General features: G+C 47.8%; 1 protein-coding gene across 1 annotated transcript in view; it reads right to left on the bottom strand.

Moving 5' to 3' along the window:
- TEKT3 (tektin 3) overlaps positions 1-18296 on the bottom strand; it is a 35817-nt gene that overhangs the window by 3650 nt on the left and 13871 nt on the right. The window contains exons 6-9 of the mRNA XM_028499738.1: positions 15168-15238; positions 11369-11512; positions 8781-9003; positions 5323-5477 (exon numbers count right to left, since the gene is read on the bottom strand). Coding sequence (XP_028355539.1) covers positions 5323-5477; positions 8781-9003; positions 11369-11512; positions 15168-15238 — 593 coding nt within the window. The remainder of the gene's footprint in view (positions 1-5322; positions 5478-8780; positions 9004-11368; positions 11513-15167; positions 15239-18296) is intronic.

Raw genomic sequence — 18296 nt, 5'->3', positions numbered from 1 at the left:
CATACACAAAAATAAACTCTAAATGGATTAAAGACCTAAATGTAAGACTGGATACTATAAAACTCCTAGTGGAAAACATAGGCAGAACATTCTTTGACACAAATTGCAGCAACATCTTTTTGAATCCATCTCCTAAACTAATGGAAATAGAAACAAAAATAAACAAATGGGACCTAATGGAACTTAAAAGCTTTTGCACAGCAAAGGAAACCATAAACAAGACCAAAAGACAACCCTCAGAATGGGAGAAAATATTTGCAAATGAAGCAACTGACAAAGGATTAATCTCCAAAATTTACAAGCAGCTCATGCAGCTCAATAACAAAAAAACAAACAACCCAATCCAAAAACAGGCGATACTTTTTAAAAAAGAATTTGTTTTTGCCTTGGGGAAGGAGACTCAGAATACAACGTTGGTTGAAAAAGTCAGGATATAGAACTCTACATGCAGCGTGATCACAATTTTGTTAACGTGCCTGGTGGCAACCGTGGTTATCCCTCAACGGCAAGGAGAATTGACGACGATTTTTATTTTTCATTTCATGTTCTGATTTTCTATCACGAACAGATACAGCTCTTAAAGCCAGAAAGAAAACAATAAATAGTTTCCAAAAAGGAAACACAATCTTGAGGGACTTGAACTCTCTTTGGCCTCGAACTCAGAGAGGTTACCTGAAGTGCCTCGGCTGGACCGACACCGCGACGGGGCAAACGTCACATCTCCATCCGAGGCCACAGCGGACAAATGAAGGGGGTCTGGAGACTCCCCAGGACCGCCCTGCAGGCCCACGTTCTGGACACACCCTCCCTGGTGGGTATGCCCGCCAGGGGCTCACCCACGCCGAGGTGGGGTACAGAGCAGATGAATCACCAGCACCCCAGGCCCCCTGCCTGTCCCATCTCAGGCCATGGTGACGTCATCCTTGCGGATGCTGAAACCAAAGGTCTTCTGATCATTCCTGACCCCGTCCTCTTCCTCACACCCCCGCGTCCCTCAGTGTAAAAATCTGTCGCGCCTGTCTCCGCGTGCCCCTGCGCCCTTCCTCTCCACTCTGCAGGCAAGTCCTTGAATGTCCCTGCTCTGTGTCTGACCTCAGGGTCTCCACCCAGCCCACGATGCTCTTACCCCACTCTACATCCCGCTAATTTACGCCATCCTCAAAGCCCGGCTGGACAGACCCTTCTTAGGGAAGTCCCTCCCTCAGCCCTGGGACTAGTTCGCTGCCCGATGTCGTGTGTTCCAAGAGCACCAGCCCTTCTGTGGCCCTCGGGGTGCTTGTCGTGGCCTGTGTGCTGCGTCTCCCTGCCGGCCATCGGGTCCCGGAAAGCGACATCCACAGCGCCTCCTGAAGTTGACGCGGGCACAGAAAATGCTTGATGGATGGGGGCCAACTTCTGTGTCCGAGGAGCTGCAGAGCCCATCACGGGAGGTAGGAAGGTGATGAAGAGGAAGCGCAGGCCGGAGGGAGCCACCTGCAGCCGGGCCGAGGTGGGGAGCACCGCAGAGCACCCCCAAAAGGCTCATGGGTGCAGCGACAAGCCGTGAAAACGCACCCACACCGCGCATCTCCGTTCATCTTAGAGCCTGAACTGTCTTCTTACTTCCAGTGGGGGAGGGAAAGAATTAAACTTAAGTGTGGAAGTTTCCTCTGGCCTGAGATCTGTAAACACAGCATCTGAGAACTGAGCTAAAAGCATATTTTGTTGTTGTTCAGGTCAGGTTGGATTTTAAAAGTAAGTTTCTTTTTTGAAGATCCCAGGGTATACAATACCACTAGCAAAGAAACAGATCTTCAGCGAGGCTGTCGGACACGGCTGGTGATGGGATTTATGAGGGTGAGTTGTTTATAATCACACCGGCCTGCTTCTCGTCTCCCAGCCTTCCCTGAGCTGTTATGACTGCTTCAAAAGGAACCCTGCACCCAAAGGTAGGGACGGAGCAGGGTGACGTGTGAGTCTACTCCTGACAGCCAAACGATAGTCTAGTGGAAAATTTATCTGTGAGGGCTCTTCTGAAAAAAGACACATTAAAATACCAATTTTTTAAAAAAGGAATTCCAGATACTTAGAATGCAGGCAGCTAACATCCTGGTTTTCTCATCGCTGCGTGAAGGCAGCTCAGAGATACTACACCTCCCTCAACTTTCGCCGTTAGAAATACGTTTCTCCTCCTCTTTCAAGGCCACGTTCCACTCTCAGTTTCCTGATTCTTGGCAGACGGCAGACAGCCGTTCTGCTGAAACCACTCATTTTGGGGGAAATTACAGAACTGAAAAACGGTTTGCATTCAAACACAAATAAAACTACCGTCGTCTGAAAAAAAATATATCAAGATTAAGTAAAGCAGAGCCTGGTCTGGCCTCCTCTCAAGGATGCCAAGAATGTTTAGAATTGCTCTTGAAAGCACCCATTTAGAAAAAGTTCAAATGCAAATCGAAGTCTTGAAATGAAAACAGCACTTTTTCTCTGTCCTCACTCCCCTGAGTCTATGGTCCTTACGTTGTCTTCATCTAGACAGCCAAAGGGTTGCTTTCAGAATGATCAGTTGAATAAGAAAAATAATCCCCTCCTCCCTCAATAACAATCCTAAATTCCACTGCTGTTCGGCTAGGACCATATTTTTGGCAACGATATTTTAACAAGAAATCTTTACGGAAACAAAAGTAGGTTTTGTCCTGAAGTCAGTAAAGGAGCGGAGGAAATAGACACACTGCAGGGTCGACAGGAAGTAAAGGAAAAGCAAATTCTGTTTAGCCGTGAAGGGGGAGAAAAGAGGAAAAATCATTCAGCTTCTCCGAAGCAGCTGTGAATGCCTCATTGTCTGATAACTGCAAAGTCAAATTCGACCACGACTCAAAACCCTCCTGAAAAGCAACCCTGTGTTGGTCTGATGGCAGCCCGAACAATTTCTCTCGTCCCGTCTCTACTTTTTTTTTTCTTTTAATGAATTTATTTATTTATTTATTTTTGGCTGTGTTGGGTCTTGGTTGCCGCGCGCGGGCTTTTCTCTAGTTGCGGCGAGCGGGGGCTACTCTTCGTTGCAGTGTGTGGGCTTCTCATGGCGGTGGCTTCTCTTGTGGCGGAGCACGGGCTCTAGGCGCGCGGGCTTCAGTAGTTGTGGCTCGCGGGCTCTAGAGCGCAGGCTCAGTGGTTGTGGCGCACGGGCTTAGTTGCTCGGCGGCATGTGGGACCTTCCTGGACCAGGGCTCCAACCCGTGTCCCCTGCATTGGCAGGCGGACTCTTAACCACTGTGCCCACCAGGGAAGTCCCCCGTCTCTACTTTTGATGACTCCGCAGAAATTGTCGGAGCATGAAACTTCAGAAGCTCAGCTTCTCCCAATAATATTTGCATAAAACCACAATTCATGATCTAATCTAACTGGCCAAATGGGTATAATCCCACTACCAGGTTCCTGTAAACTTCAGACCGGTTGCCTCCAGAGTGGCGGGCTGCTTCACCTCAATGATGGGCTGTGTGTCAGTAGGGGTTCTGTGGAACCCACTTGGAGAAACATGTGGCCTGGGTGACCTCCTCCATGGTGATGGCCCAGACGACAGCTCCACTAGGAGAAACGCAGCTACTGTGGGAGATGAAGGCCATTTGAATCTATTCTAGAGCACACCTCTCAGCATCCAACGCAGACAACACGCGTGCTGTCCATGGAGGGTGTTTTGCAGTAACGTCTCCTCGGTGACCCTCTGTTTTATCCTCTGTGAGAGTGAGATGAGGTTACGGCACCTGCTTTGCTGACCCATCCCGTGTGGGCATTGAGAAGGCCAGATGAGCTTAGGTACAGGATGGGGCGGGGGGTGGTGGCAAAGGCCCCATACGATGAAACATGGGGAAGCAGAAGCAAATTGCTGCTTTGCTTGAACGGAGCTCAGCAGGGAGGTGGGCAAGGATTCTAACTATGTCTCTCCTTCCTCCCAGCACTTGCCAGCTGGGTCACCGTCACTCAGCCCGCTCCTGCCTCCATTTACTTATTTGTAAATTGCAGATAATGCGTAAGGGAAAGTATGCAGGACAGTGCCCGGCACAGAATAAGATCAATAAATGGCAACAGCTATTGTGACTGTCACCATCACCACCTTTATCATCGTCTTCCTCATTCCTGGCCTCACAAAGACCACCCTTTCCTTCCCTGCGGGGAATCCACAGCCTCACCCCACCGCTTGTTCCTTGGGTAAGAGCTCAAAGTCGCTTTGGCCCTAGGATATAAGGGAATTCAATCGTGGACCAGGCAGACTACAAGGCTAGTGGTCTCTCCCACTGCTCCAGTTCAAGCGCTGCCGCTTCGTTCCTCCGGTTGCTATAAATTTGACTTGCTTCTGCACAAAGTGTTTCAAGACCTAAGCACAGCAATGATGACATCCAGAAAGAGGCAGATAGGCAGGTACTGAGAAATTGGAAACGAAGCCAGAATGGGGGTGGGAGTGTGGCCAATTCCATTCAAGCCCATCCTGAAAGGAATCTTCCAAGTTAAAATAAGAAGAATAAAATACACCTAGTGTCCAGAAGATGAAGTGTAGTGTCAGATCCCTCGCACTGGGTACACGTGGGAGATGCTTGATGACGACCAGCTGCTTTCAATTTCTATCAAGAACAGAACAAACTGAAATGAGCTGAAATGAGCCATCGGGGTTTAGGGGGTCCTGAGGATGCTCGTAACGATGAGAGCAGGAATGAGGCACCCAAAGAAGCGCAGGAGAGCAACGGTGAGAGCAAACGGATGGGGTGGGGGGAGTTGGTACCCAAAGGCCCTTTTCCCATGAGTCAGGGGCACTCGGACGCTCGCAGCGGCCAACCTCGGTACTGTTTCCGAGACAGGGGATCTGGAAACTCCGGACACTCCAGGGAGGTGCAAAGGAGCCCAACGCCACCTCCACCCCCGAATGAGGCTAAATGTTAACACTCTGCTTGCGTGTAGTGTTGATGTCATCTCCTTTTTGTTTTAGTCGTGGTAAAATAGACATAACACAGAATTTACCATCTCAGCTCTTAAGTTCCTGGCATTAAGTACATTCACAAACTTGGCAACCATCACCACCTTCCACCTCGAGAACTTTTTATCATCCCAAACCGAAACTCCGGGCTGTTAAACACTAACCCCATTACTGACACTTTAAAGAAGGCTCTAGCACCGTGACCATCACTAGGCCGCCCCACATCCCCGTGTGCTGGTGGACGAGCCTTAGGAGCTCCGAGCGGCCGGCAGCCTGGGGGCTTCCCCAGAGGAGCCCGAGCTGGCCCTGAGGGCGCCCCCTCCCCATCACCGTGACCCCCACCTGGTCCTCCCCCCCCTCGCCTCACCCCCGCTCACCGCAGCTGAGCCATGTCTCTGCAGAGCTCTATGTTGGGCCTCCGCGTACGCTCATCCAGCCTGGTCTGAGCCACCTTCAGGAAGGCAGACTTGTCCTTGATGGCCTTCTTGATGGATTCGATGGTCATCTCCGTCTGGAAAATCTCCTGCAGGGTCTGCACCAGGAGAAGCAAACGCCCGAGGCTTTGGTGCCGTGCCCTCAACAACCTGCTCCCCGACCCGTGCATCTGTGGCCGGGCCTCCCCCTCTGATGGGGAGCAGGATTGTCTGAGGGCCTCCTCCTACCAGCCCCATCCCGGGACCCGCGGTGGGAGGTACGGCACCTGCTCTCACCCTTTGGAGGGCATCTCCTCCCGACTCGGCGTGCGAGCACTTAGGCCACAGAAATGGGCGAATGCCGCAAGTCCGAGCTCGCTTTCTCCTTCTCCCTCGGGTCACCGGCTGTTAGATATTTGCCGGTACACATTTGCACGTGACTCCGAGCAAGAGCAAAGCGAGGCCAGGAGCTTCGCGGGTCCCCGCTTCCCTCCCACATCGGTGCATCCTTGCTTCTTTATCTTCCTGCTGCCTCTCCTGACTAATCTCAGAGAGGTTTTCCTGCTAGGGCAGGATTTGCCTCGAAGCAAACCAAGGCCAAGCTTTGGGGTGTCTCACTTGCAAGGCAGGAGCACTGGTCATCTGGTGACCCCGATTTTATATCCTTCTCTCCTTAAAGAAGGTCCCCCCGTTACCTAAACCTGAACGCCTCCCTGGTTCGTCTTCCTCTTCTGACGAGCAGGCCCCCTTCTTGTGCTCTGAAAACCCTGCCTTCTCCTTCGCCTACGACCTTGACCTCTGCCCCCCCATGTCTCCACAACCCCCCATTAGTCCCCTCTTCTTCAGCCGCTTTCCTGTGGCCTGGAGATGCGCCCCAACCGGCACCCAAATTCCTTTGAACGCTCATGCCTTCCCCGCCACGCTCGCATCCAATCCCACCGGGTCCTCTCCGGCTGGTACCTTCCCAGCCTCTCCTCAAGTTCACAGCCACGTGGACTCAGCAATGGCCTTGCCTACTCCCTCCACAGGCCACCCACCTAACCTCCCAGAGGCCCCCGTATCCTGTCTCTGGCCCTGGTTGCTCTGGTGAGGCCACGCGTTCAAAGTCAACGATGAGGCCTCTCCGGAGTGTCCCTCCCCTTGAAACCCTCGCCTTGCTTACTTCTCTGGCCAACTGCTATCCTAATCCCTGATTTTATCTCTAACTCCTTCTCCTCACTCCAGTGCAAGGTGCTGCCCTTGACCCCTTCTCTGCTACCTCCTCTCTCCCTGCAGAGACCTCCTGTAACCACACAGTTTCAGCACTTGTGAAAGCCAGGAACTCTTTCACTTAAAACTCTGTCAGTTAAGCTCCGCCCTCTCTTCCAAGCTTTCAGCCGCCTGCTGAAAATCATTACACTGTTCTATCACCAAGGCCACCCTCAAGGGCTCCCCGCTCCACGAAGCCACCCCCATCTCTCACCACTGGAAGGAACTGCTTCTTGTGCCAAACAAACCGAACCTTTTCTCTGTAGCTCCAAAGGGTTCTTTCTGCACTTTTCTGACGGAACTTATCGTTTTCTACGTACGTGTCTGGTCTCACACAAGACGCAAGATGGCGGGGTCAGTGCGTCGTCATGTGTGTACACCCCAAAGCCCCTGGCACAGCACCTTGAATGTAGCTGTTATGAGTTGAATTCTATCCTCCTCAACCCCCCAAAATCCACATGTTGAAGTCCTAACCCCCAGACCTCAGAATGTGATTGTATTTGAAGGTAGAGCCTTTAAAGAGCTAATGAAGTTCTTTAATGAGGTCATTAGGGTTGGTCCTAATCCAATCTGACTGGTGTCCTTATAAAGAGGGATTAGGAGACAGACAGGCATGGACGGAAGACCACGTGATGATGTGGGAGAAGGCGCCCGTCTACAAGCCTAGGAGAGAGGCCTCAGGAGAAACCAATACCACTGACAGACAGCTTGATCTCAGACTTCAGCCTCCAGGACCGTGAGAAAATAAATTTCTGTTGTTTAAGCCCCCCAGTCTGTAGGGCTTTGTTATGGCAGCCAGAGCAAACTAAATACAGCAGTCAACAAAACTTTGTTGAACAAAGGGACTCCATCGTGTCAGCCTTCTATCGATAAAAGGCCTTTAGATGGCCCCTCACTGCCCAGGGGACGCCTTCCCAGACCGTGACTTCCACGGTCTGGCTCCACCTTCCTTTCCAAGCTTCTGTCTCTAGGGACACACACCGTCTGTGCCAGCCAGACGGGTCTCCTGACAGACCCGACTCAGCCTCTGATTGGCTATACCTCCCGAGGCTTTGTTCACGACGTTGCTCCACCTGAATGTTTGCTCCTTCCTCCAAGCTCCCAGAACAACTCCTGTATTGGCTATCTGGCAACGATGATTTGTCATTTTCTACTGTTTTTCATTGTGCATGAGCTTTTCACATTACGCGCACCTTCTCCACAGATGTAAGCTTCCTGGGACAAAAACTACGTTTTATCCTTCTCTCTTCCCTTCACTGGATGTAGAAGCTGTCTGACGCAACAAATGTGTATTGCCCAAAGAAGACACCATGAGAAGGAAAGGTAAATTACTGCAGCCTGGGAAAACACAGTGCCCTCAACAGGATAATATCTCCTGAGAGCAACAGAGCCAACATGGTAAAGTTCTTAAAAAGAGAAATGAAACTACTCGATATTCTGCAATAACCCGTATTGGAAAAGAATCTGAAGAAGAATGAATATGTATATATGGATAACTGAACCACTACAGCTGAAACTAAAATAACATTATAAATCAACTATACCCCAATATAAAATAAAAATTAAGTTAAGAAACAAAACCAAAAAACTATATGCAGCATAATCCACAGAAATAATAAGAACTCCAAGACCGATACTAAAAAAAGCAAGAGCACCTTGTTTATCTTGAAACCCACGAATTCTGCCTAAATCTTTCATCTTATTGTCCTTATAAAACACTTATACTTAAAGCACTTTAAAAAGTTCAATATCAGAAACATTTTTGAACCCCTTAATAGTTTCCTGTATTTGGTTTTGTATTCCAGAAAAAAAGGCCTGAAATAATTTAACAGAAAACATCCCTACCATATGTTCTAATAATAAATTCACTTCCTAGTTACATACGGTGATGCATTAAACGTTAATGATAATATTTTTGTTTCTATGAAATACTAGGAACCTCTCATGACACAGTACATTCTTTGCGTTCCCATTTCCAATTCATGCTGGATTCCAATTTCATGTTGACACCTGGCTACCTGGCTAAACTAAATGTGGCACTTTGTACCGGTTTTCATTTTTCTTAGCCTGCGTGGCCAGGAAGTCATGTGCCTGACGGTGGAGATTTGTGGTCCCAGGGCCCCCTGCTCTATCTATCCAGGTCAGCTGTGGGGGCCTCCCAGTGCTTGGCTTACCTTTGCGAGGTGAATCTGAATCTTATTTTTAGCATCTGCAGTCTCAGCAATGCGGCTGGTGAAAGCCAGGTTCACTTTGTTGAACTGATTCCACAACTCGTTGGCTGTCACCACCAGGAGGTTCTGGATGTCGTCTCTTAGTTTCGCAGAGGCAGCTCGCTCGCTCTGGGAGCGAAGAATATTGTCGTCGGTAAATTTGGCCCAGGACTCGGGCACCGAGACCCTGAAGGAAAAAGAAATAGACCCAGACAATGGAAACAATGATGAATCAGCCTAGATTTTCTGTAGGCAACCGTTCATCCTGAGAAAGAAAAAAACCCCAAATCACTTGATCCTGGTTTTACTGCATGAAGTGTAAACATCAGAGCGAAGCTTCTTTTAAACTTCTCTTAATTTCTCCTTGTTTGACTGCTTACTCTGTGTAAACCCGCAGCATAAATTAAGTCCTCTGCCAATGTGCAGGGGCGGGGGAAGGGATTGGGGAAGGGTATGAGTATGTCCATTCATTAGAAATGTCTCTCACCGGCCCCATAAGCGTTACGAAGAAACATCCAACCTCAGGACTAATCAAAGTGGTACGAACGAAAACAACAACATATTAACAACCCTTTGTCCGAATAACAAAGAATGAAGAGAATGATAATTTTCTGGTGAACATGTTTAGAAAAAGATTCTCTCATCCTGCAGGTAGGGAAGTTGAATTGGTACGGCCATGCCGGAGAGCAAACGTGTATGACTCAGAAATTCCACTGTAGAAAGTGTCTTTATTGAAACCTAATTGACATATAACATTATATTAGTTTCAGGTGTGCAACATAATGATTTGATTTACGGATACATCGCAAAATGGTCACCACAGTAAGTCTAGCTAACAACATCCACCATCACACACAGTTACAACCTTTTTTCTTGAGTGAGAATTTTTAAGGTCTACTGTCTTAGCAACTTTCAAGTATGCGATAGCGTACTGTTAACCAGTCACCATGCTGTACTTTATATCCCCAGGACTAAAAATACAGAATGCTTCCTGAATTGGCACAGGATCACTGTGCAGGGGTCACGCTAAGCTCTGTATCAGTCCACTTCAGAAACTGATCCTAAGGAAATAACCCAAAGATGTGTAAGTAAGGAGGTTCATTTTTAGCAATGTTGACGCCAATCCCTGAAACACTGGAAACACCCGAAAATGTCCCAAAGTAAAGAAAAATTTGAGTAAGTTATGGTACCTTTTAAAAAGTAATCCACACAGCATGCGAACTCATGCTGTAGAAGAATGTTTTCACAAACCATGTTTTTGACATATCCTGAAGTGAAAAATCAGACAGGCTGTACAAACAGTACATGCGTAATACCAACCTTTAAAAATATAAATCGATATCTACATGAGTGGAAGAATACTGGAAGGCCTGACAGTAAACTCTTAACATCGGGCCTCTCTGTGTGGTTTCTTTGCTTGATGGTGTAATAGGGCATCAGATGAGACTCTTACTGTCGATTAAGGTTTTAGCTCAGGCCATGATGACCAAAAATAACATCCTATCTGCTCCATACCCTGACACCCTATAAGAGACGGCTAAGAATTCATGCTGGAAACAGATGAGGCCCTTTATGGAGGACCAAGTGGTCAGAGTGTGTGTGGTTCGATCCCAGCCCACCCCACCCCCGACGTCAACCCCAGAAGGAGGAAAGGAAGACGCTTCCTGCTCTCCTCAAATTAAGTAAGAGGCACTTCACGGGGAGCACTTAGGACCTAGGGTCTGAATCTGATTCACACCTGAAGAATCTGAACGACAAAGTTGGTACCCGTTGCTGCTCCTATTACAGGAGAGCTAGGAGGGGGGCTGCTCTGGGGTGACCAGCCCCAAAGGGAGCTTTAAAGGGAGTCCCTTTAAAAGGGGGAGGGGCCATGAGTGTGGTCATGGTTACATAGGCATAGAAATTTGTTAAAACTCATCAAAACGTACACTAACGCCAAATGCATTTTAGCATAGGTGAATTTCACCTCAGTCAAGTTGATTTTTTTCAATGTTCTACGCCACTATTTTCCAAAGAGATGTGAAAGCGACAGGACCATTTTTATAAGATGGTAAAGAAAGATAACAGGGTTATCACGATGCAGAAAGACAGGCCCTCTCATAGAGAAAAGAGCATCAACCCAAGATCGCATCCAGGGGCCTGGCAAAGAAACCATGGACGGGGCGGGTCTAAGAAAGAGTGGAAATAAATTATTCAACATTCAGCTGTTTTTCAGCTTGTACTTCCCACCCCCGGCCCACGCACTTCCAGGACATCCGATACACCGGTCACATTTTATTTTCTTTGTGCTTAACTGTGTTTTCTAGATTTTTCTGCCTCAAGCAGGTGCTATTTTCACAGTTAGAAATAGAAACGATGGATATTCTTCTGCAAAAGATTACAGGATGCAAGCGTCTGCAGAACACCATGCTTACTGACGCCCTGCCCGTGGCAGGTGCCTCTTACCTTTCCGCATCCTCCCAGGATCTCCGATTTACCTGTGCGCTGCATCCTCCCGAGCGGAGAATGACTCAAGTGACACGGAAATCACAGAGGCGGCACCGCCTACTCACATGGCATCCACCCGCTCCACTCCGCGGAAGTAGCTGACGCCGTCCGACGCGTTTCGCAGGCGGTGGCATTTATCGTCGATGCGGTAAGCTGCCTGCTTGTCGCTCAGGTCCTTCTCCAGCTCGTGCTGGGAAGCTCTGTTGGCCCTAAAACACAGAGGGGAGACGGAGCTTCAGGCTAAGGGAACAATGTCACAGGAGGAAGCATGACGGCCCTTCGGGGTGGGGACCCACCTCCACCCCCCACGCGCACCCGTGACTGCTCTCTGGGTCTCTCCTCCTTCCTTCCCACGATGTCCAACTTCTCCATTAAAAGCAGCTTCCCCTGGAGCTGTCCCTACATGTGGGTGATGAGAGCCCTGCCCACACTGTCCCTTCCATGGGCGTGAGACGTGCAGACACACAGAAATTGGTATCTGGAGCTCCCCCAGGCTGGGGCCCACCTTCCTAGTACCCAAACCGCTCCAGACGGGACACTGGTTTGGAGCAATCTGTCCACATCCTGTGCCTCCCTTTCCTTCTTCCTTTTCCTCAGCTACATCCTAACCCCTCTCTCCTCCATTCCTAGGGTGCAATTCCCTGAGAAGCTAGGAGGAATTCACAGCCAGCCTCCCTCCAGCTGTAAATGACCTCCCTTTGCAGTTGTGCCAGGCCCGGAGGTCGAAACCGAGGGTCAAAATGGACCCCCAGCAGGAGTCAGCGTGTGGAAAGAGGCCAGGAATTGGCAGCCCCCAGGCTCCTGCTCCCGCCAGAACCCTCCTGGGAAGGAAGAGGACTTGGTGAGCTCTGAGATGCCTGGAGCTCCTGCCCTGCCACGCAGAGAGAGGACCCCGCAGGCAGCTCGGTCCCAAAGAGACAGGCCGCTGGGGCAGGCGTGGGTGACAGGTGAGCCACGTCTTGACTTGTGGCATGGTCCATCCCACATATCATTACAGAGTGCCTACTCTGTGCCAGGATGCATCACGGACAAAGCAAACGTCTCTTCCCTAGAGGAGCTCACGTGCTACAGGGGAGGGGACAGGCAGTCCCCGTAAGGAATAAGCAAATCCTGTGGTTTGTTAGCAGAACAGTGCAGAAAACAAAGCAGGAAAAGGGGGGCCAGGAATGTGAGTGACGATTCTAAATCGGATGGTCAGGGCAGGACTCTCCTCAAGGAGGTGATACCAAGACCCGAAGAGGGAGAACCAGGCCTTGCTCCCCATTGGAATGTGTCAGGCTTTCCTCTGAGTGGAAGGAGAGACCACCGACTTACAATCTTAAAGGGTCATTCTGGTGTGGGGTTAAGAACGGACTGCAGGGGACAGAGAGACCCCATGAGCAGACCGGTGAGGCTACCCAGGTGAGAGATGGTGGTGGCTTGGACCAACGGGGCAGTAGTGAAGGAGGTGAGAAGTGCTCAGATTCTGGAGATGCTTTAAAGATGGAACCAGGACTTATATACACGACCCAATGTAAAACAGACAGCTCGTGGGAAGCAGCCGCATAGCACAGGGAGATCAGCTCGGTGCTCTGTGACCACCTAGAGGGGTGGGACAGGGAGGGTGGGAGGGAGGGAGACGCAAGAGGGAGGGGATGTGGGGATATATGTATACGTACAGCTGATTCACTTTGTTATACAGCAGTGACTGACACACCATTGTAAAGCAATTATACTCCAATAAAGGTGTTAAAAAATAAATAAATGAAGAGCACAGCCTCTGGAGCAAAAAAAAAATAAGAGCCAAAGTTGAGTCATTGGAATAGCAGGATTCCATCAGCAGAGGTGGGCAAATCTATGGGTGGGTTAGAGGGCTGGGGGAGAAGACAGCAGGTCTTGCTTTACGTTTGAGTGTCCATTAAACATCCAAGCGGAGGTACCAAGTGGGTTGTTGGAACTGGGGAGAAAGGTCTGGGCTAGAAATAAAAATTGGGCAATCGCATACAGAGAGCGTCTGAAAAAGCCAGAGAACTGGATGATCCTAGATGTTTCTCTATTTCCGGCGCCCAAAAGAGGTCTTGGCATAGAGGAGCCACCCAGGAAAGCCTGTGTGGAACTGAAGGGGCTAATTCTCTTTAACTTGGCCTGTGCCTTCAGGTAAGTCACTTGACCTGTCAAAGCTCTTTGTTCTGTTGTTTGTAAAGTGCAAATGAGGGCAGCAGCGCACAGGTCATCTGCATTTTGTGAATTCTAAATCAGCGTGTGTGTGTGTGTGTGTGTGTGTGTGTGTGTGTGTGTGTGTGTGTGTGTGTGCAGAGGATGAAAGGAGAGGAAGCTGCATCCCTGCTGCTTCAGAGTTCAGGTTACTGGGTTGAAATTCGGGGATTCTTAAGTCTTTCTCATCTGTGGTCTGGGACCAAGATGCTTCCCAGGCTTCCTCTCTTGGGCTGACACCCTTGACCTCCTCTGACCCAACCTCAGAGCCTCCTTAGGAAGGCCTTCTATCCATCCACCCTCTTAGAGCCCAAGATGGGAGAGATCTAGGCCTCCATGTTGGTTTCTAATGAGATTCCGCTCTCAGCTGAGATCCAAGCCCATCTCATGTTCCTTCCTTAATTGTTCCTTCAAGACAAGTGGAGCTGAATACCGTCTTTCCATCACCTTTGCTGGGCTGAGCCCAGTAACCATGTTAGAGATCGTGGCTCCCACAGACCCTGGACAGACCACCCCAGGAAATGAGGTGGACATTTTGCCCACTGTGGATTAAAAAGCAAAGGACATGGAAGATGGACAGCAGATTTTAGATTACAAAAAAAAATGAGGATTAGGAACTGGACCAGAAGAAAACAGAACAATCATTGGAACCACCCTGAACTGTTTCTGCAATTTCCAGGGAGCAGAAACCAGAAATTAATATCGGAAGCGGCAGTCGGTCATCCTTAGCCAATCCTCAGCTACCCTCACCGATTTCTGAATTAAGGAGCCCTTCCACTCACAGCTTGAGAGAGATCTCAGCCACCTGAACCTCACCGACCTTCATAGCATCAATCCTGATGGTCAGCTGACTGAGTGAGAGGAACCACCACCTTTAGAACAACTATTCCTTTGGCTACTACATCACACGCTGCCCCTGACAACGTCAGTATAGGCAGAACCATCATTTCCTCTGTGTGACATATTCAACACTACTTCTTTCCATGGCCGTCACCAAATGAACGTTGACCTTTCTAGTCCTATAAGGCGACAGGCTCGGCCAATATTTTTTCTATGCTGACAGCTGTTATCATTGCTTCAAACCCTCCTTTGAGTATTATTCTTTGCCGCCAACCTCACTATAAATATTAAGTACCTACTGTCTACTATTGCCAAGAGAAAAAGAATTTGTATTCTGCTAGAGAGTAGGATGGGTGAATAATTACAGTGCAATGGATGCCATGGATGCAGTGGTGTAATCACAGCACCGAGGACCATGTACCAGGGCTGCCGAGAAACCAGAGAAGGCTGAGTTTTTAAGGAGAAGTGGAAAGTAAATATAAAAGTGTGCCACAGTTCATCGCTTTTCCAGCTGTCGGGCTGCGTGTGTACAAGTCTATCTCTTACCAAAGAATAAAAGTCTTTTGAGTTAAAAGTAACCTTAGCCACACTTCAAGGTAGGATAAAAATCCTTTCTGAAGCACTGCAAAAATTATTTCTTTAAAGAAAAATTTTACGTAAGTACCCCAAGTACTCATTTTACCTTCTAAATAAAAACGTGTATGTGCATGCGGGTGTGTGTCCATGTATAAGAAATCCTTACATAAGAAGCTAAGAGAAATCTGATTAGGAAGCGTGGAAGTACAGTTTCATGATAGAGTTTCAACTGTATAGAGAGGTAAAAGCTCTTACGCCAGTTGGGCAATGGCCTTGTCCAAATGCAGCTTCATCCTTTCTTGACAACACAGAATAATATCAACCTCCTACTCAAGCGAGAAAAAAAAGCCACATTAATGTTTTGATATTGAACATAACATTCAGAGTCAGCAATTAACAAAACATTGATGAAGGAAAACTTTGTTTCTGGGAAAATCGTGAAGTTAAACAAGAAAAGAATTTTGTACCCACTTATTTACCTATACGCCCCCATGATATTGCTGTCTTAATATAAGACTGAGATTCACCCTTTACAGGGCTTTAGGGAAATACATTATGGAACAAGTTGGGACAAGGGTAAAATTCTAGGAGTTCTCTTTATTTTTTATCTCCGGTCTTTAATTGAATCAGTCAATCAAATTCTGGCGATACACAAGGTTGCATTTAATGCATGGCTTCTTCTATACTAAGTATTCTTCCAAGAAAAGTGAATCTGGAAGGGAAAAGGACAGCCTAAAAGGCAGCTCTCTCAGGCCGTGCATGTGACCTCCAAAAGACCCGGCTTTTTGTTCCAAACGGAGGCCAACCTCCACCCTAGGAGGCCAGCTCTCCCCTTGTCCTGCCTCTGCCCTGCAGCCCAGCTGCTAGACTCATATAAAATCTGCACTATCCATGCCACTCTGCTTGACCACGCACATGGCATTTTGATGCTGCTAGGATGTATATATTGTTACATGTATAGCAGAGATTTTGTAGATTTTGTGTGGTAGCAGAGATTTTTTAAATAAATATTTACTTCCCTCTGAAATTCATATTCACATTACCAAATTTAGAAACCCAAAATAGCACCTAGAAGACATTTAAAAAGTGCACATAACTATCGCTACCACTTTTTCAAGAGAAAAGTGATCATACCATCATACTGAACGCTGAACATGAAACTTCAACACTTTCCCGTGACATAAAACTATACTGTGATGAACAAGCTCAAAAATATTTAGACACCACCAAAGGGGATGCCTTTTTTCAAGGTTTTGACAGGTACAACCAAATCGCCCTGCAGAAAACTTGTGCCCATTTACAACAATAAATGAGTGTGAGTTTTCTCACCTCACACACCCAGTAGACACTATGATTCCTCTCAGTCTTTGCCAGCGTGAAAGACCGCCCCCCAATAAAAGCACACTTCTTCAGACTTGCAGGTTAATATTATGACTGGGCATTTGTTCATGATTTGACTTTCTTCTCTTGAGAACCACCCGTTCATGTGCTTGTCTACCTTTTCTGTTATGTTTTTCTTATTTATAAATATTCTTGTATTTAAAATTCAACCCTTTCCCATTATATGACACATATATATATTTATATTTTTTTGCCAGTTTGGCCCTTGCCTTTACATTTTGTGTGTGGTGTTTTTGATATACAGACATTTATGGTTTCTATGACATCAAACTATCAAATGTTCCCTTTGGGTTTCTGCCTTTGTTCATTTGATTTTAGAGTCCTCTTCACTCCAATGTTAATTATTACTCAACTATATAGTCTTCTTATTCTTTTATTGTTTAATTGGTTAACATAAAAATATTATGCCTAGAGTTTATTTCAGTGATAACCCTCCTGCCTGATTCTTTGATACTCTGAATGATTGGAGTAAATGAAAATCTAAATTCCCATGACATGTTATCAAGTCCCCCTCTGCCCTTACAGGCAGCAACGACTGCTCACACATTCTCACTGTAGGTTGTGCATGTCTTTGATTTTTTTTGTTGTTCGGTCTTCATCTTTCTCTATAGCTTGGGGTGTGTGTGTGTGTGTGTGTGTGTGTGTGTGTGTGTGTGTGTGTGTAGCCATTTCATGGAGGTGTTGGCAAAGGATACATGGAATCCTGCTTAGAAAATACTACTTGAAACCCAAAATCCCAGAGAGCTTTTATGCTATGTGTACACAATTCACACAGAGGGAATTCCTGGAACTTTCAGTGGAAAAAATTACGTTTAGTGAGACTCTTGCTATAAAAAAAACCCTTCAACACTAATTTTTATATTTGAATTTAAATAATGTCATATGGTGAACATCGTAGTTGGAAGCAGAAGGTTTCCTGGGACTAGGGAATGCCTGAAACCAAAGACTTTTGTTAACTGTCCCCAACGCTAAGTTACCTACTGATCCGCACTCACACACGGGGCTGGTCTGGAAACGCCTCCATGAAGTGACTGCAGGGCAAGGGCCTTATTCCCTCAATCGCCCGTGAGAAGAAAGTTTGCCGGAAGGTGGTGGGTACAGACAGAGGGCAGAAGTGTGAGAAGAGCCCAGATGTAATCAGACCAATAGCTGCCACCTGACACCCAGGGACGTGAAGGTCATGGCAGAAAACCCAAGAACCACACACTAGCAGCCTGGCAAGTGGTGCCACCCCTTCTGGATCCTGAACTTGGGGACGAGAAATAGACCCCAAGAATAAAAGGGTGGTAGTGACTTCTCTGAGTTTCTCAGAGTCTCAGTGGCCAAAATGAATACATTGTGGCTTCAGATGGAAAGAGAACAAGGAATCACATCCAAGCATTTGAAGAAACTTGAATCAATCCTACTATCTGAGCAGACGAAACCTTTGCAAAGCATCTCTTAACGGCTCTCCTCTTGGGAGCTGTGGTCTTGGGATGGGGTGGCGGAGCGCGGAGGTAGAATAGAGACTTCACAGCCTTTGGCGTGCCCTCACCTCAAGCAAACCCCCTCCCCCCGTTGCCTCACCCCCGCTGGGTCTTGGGTAGAATAGTGGTTAAAGACGTGCTCTGGCATCAGACAGCCCAGCTCCAACGCTGCCTTTGCAAATGCTGGGAGCAAAGGCAAGTTATAAACGAAGGGCAATAACACCTGCCTTTCCAGGCTGTGGGGTAGATAATTATGTGCCCCGCAGATGGTAAGCTCTCACTGAAGGGTAGGACTTATAATGCGACACGAGTCATAAAGTATGATTTAGAACTTGATCCTCCGGTGCGATGTGGCTCCACCCTCTTCTGGGCTGAGGAATACTGGCCAGGTCACAAGAACCCTGAGTTCTGGCCACACACATGGATGTGTGCTAACTCTCGGCTATACCCTGAACTGTGGATACACACTCATTTCTGGGACCTCCTTGTTAAACCCAGACCCTGCTTCCTGTGGTTC

This window comes from Physeter macrocephalus, chromosome 14, assembly GCF_002837175.3.
Source record: "Physeter macrocephalus isolate SW-GA chromosome 14, ASM283717v5, whole genome shotgun sequence".
Taxonomy (NCBI): domain Eukaryota; kingdom Metazoa; phylum Chordata; class Mammalia; order Artiodactyla; family Physeteridae; genus Physeter; species Physeter macrocephalus.
Note: the sequence above shows the minus strand (reverse complement) of the source record. Positions and strands in the feature narration are given on the sequence as shown.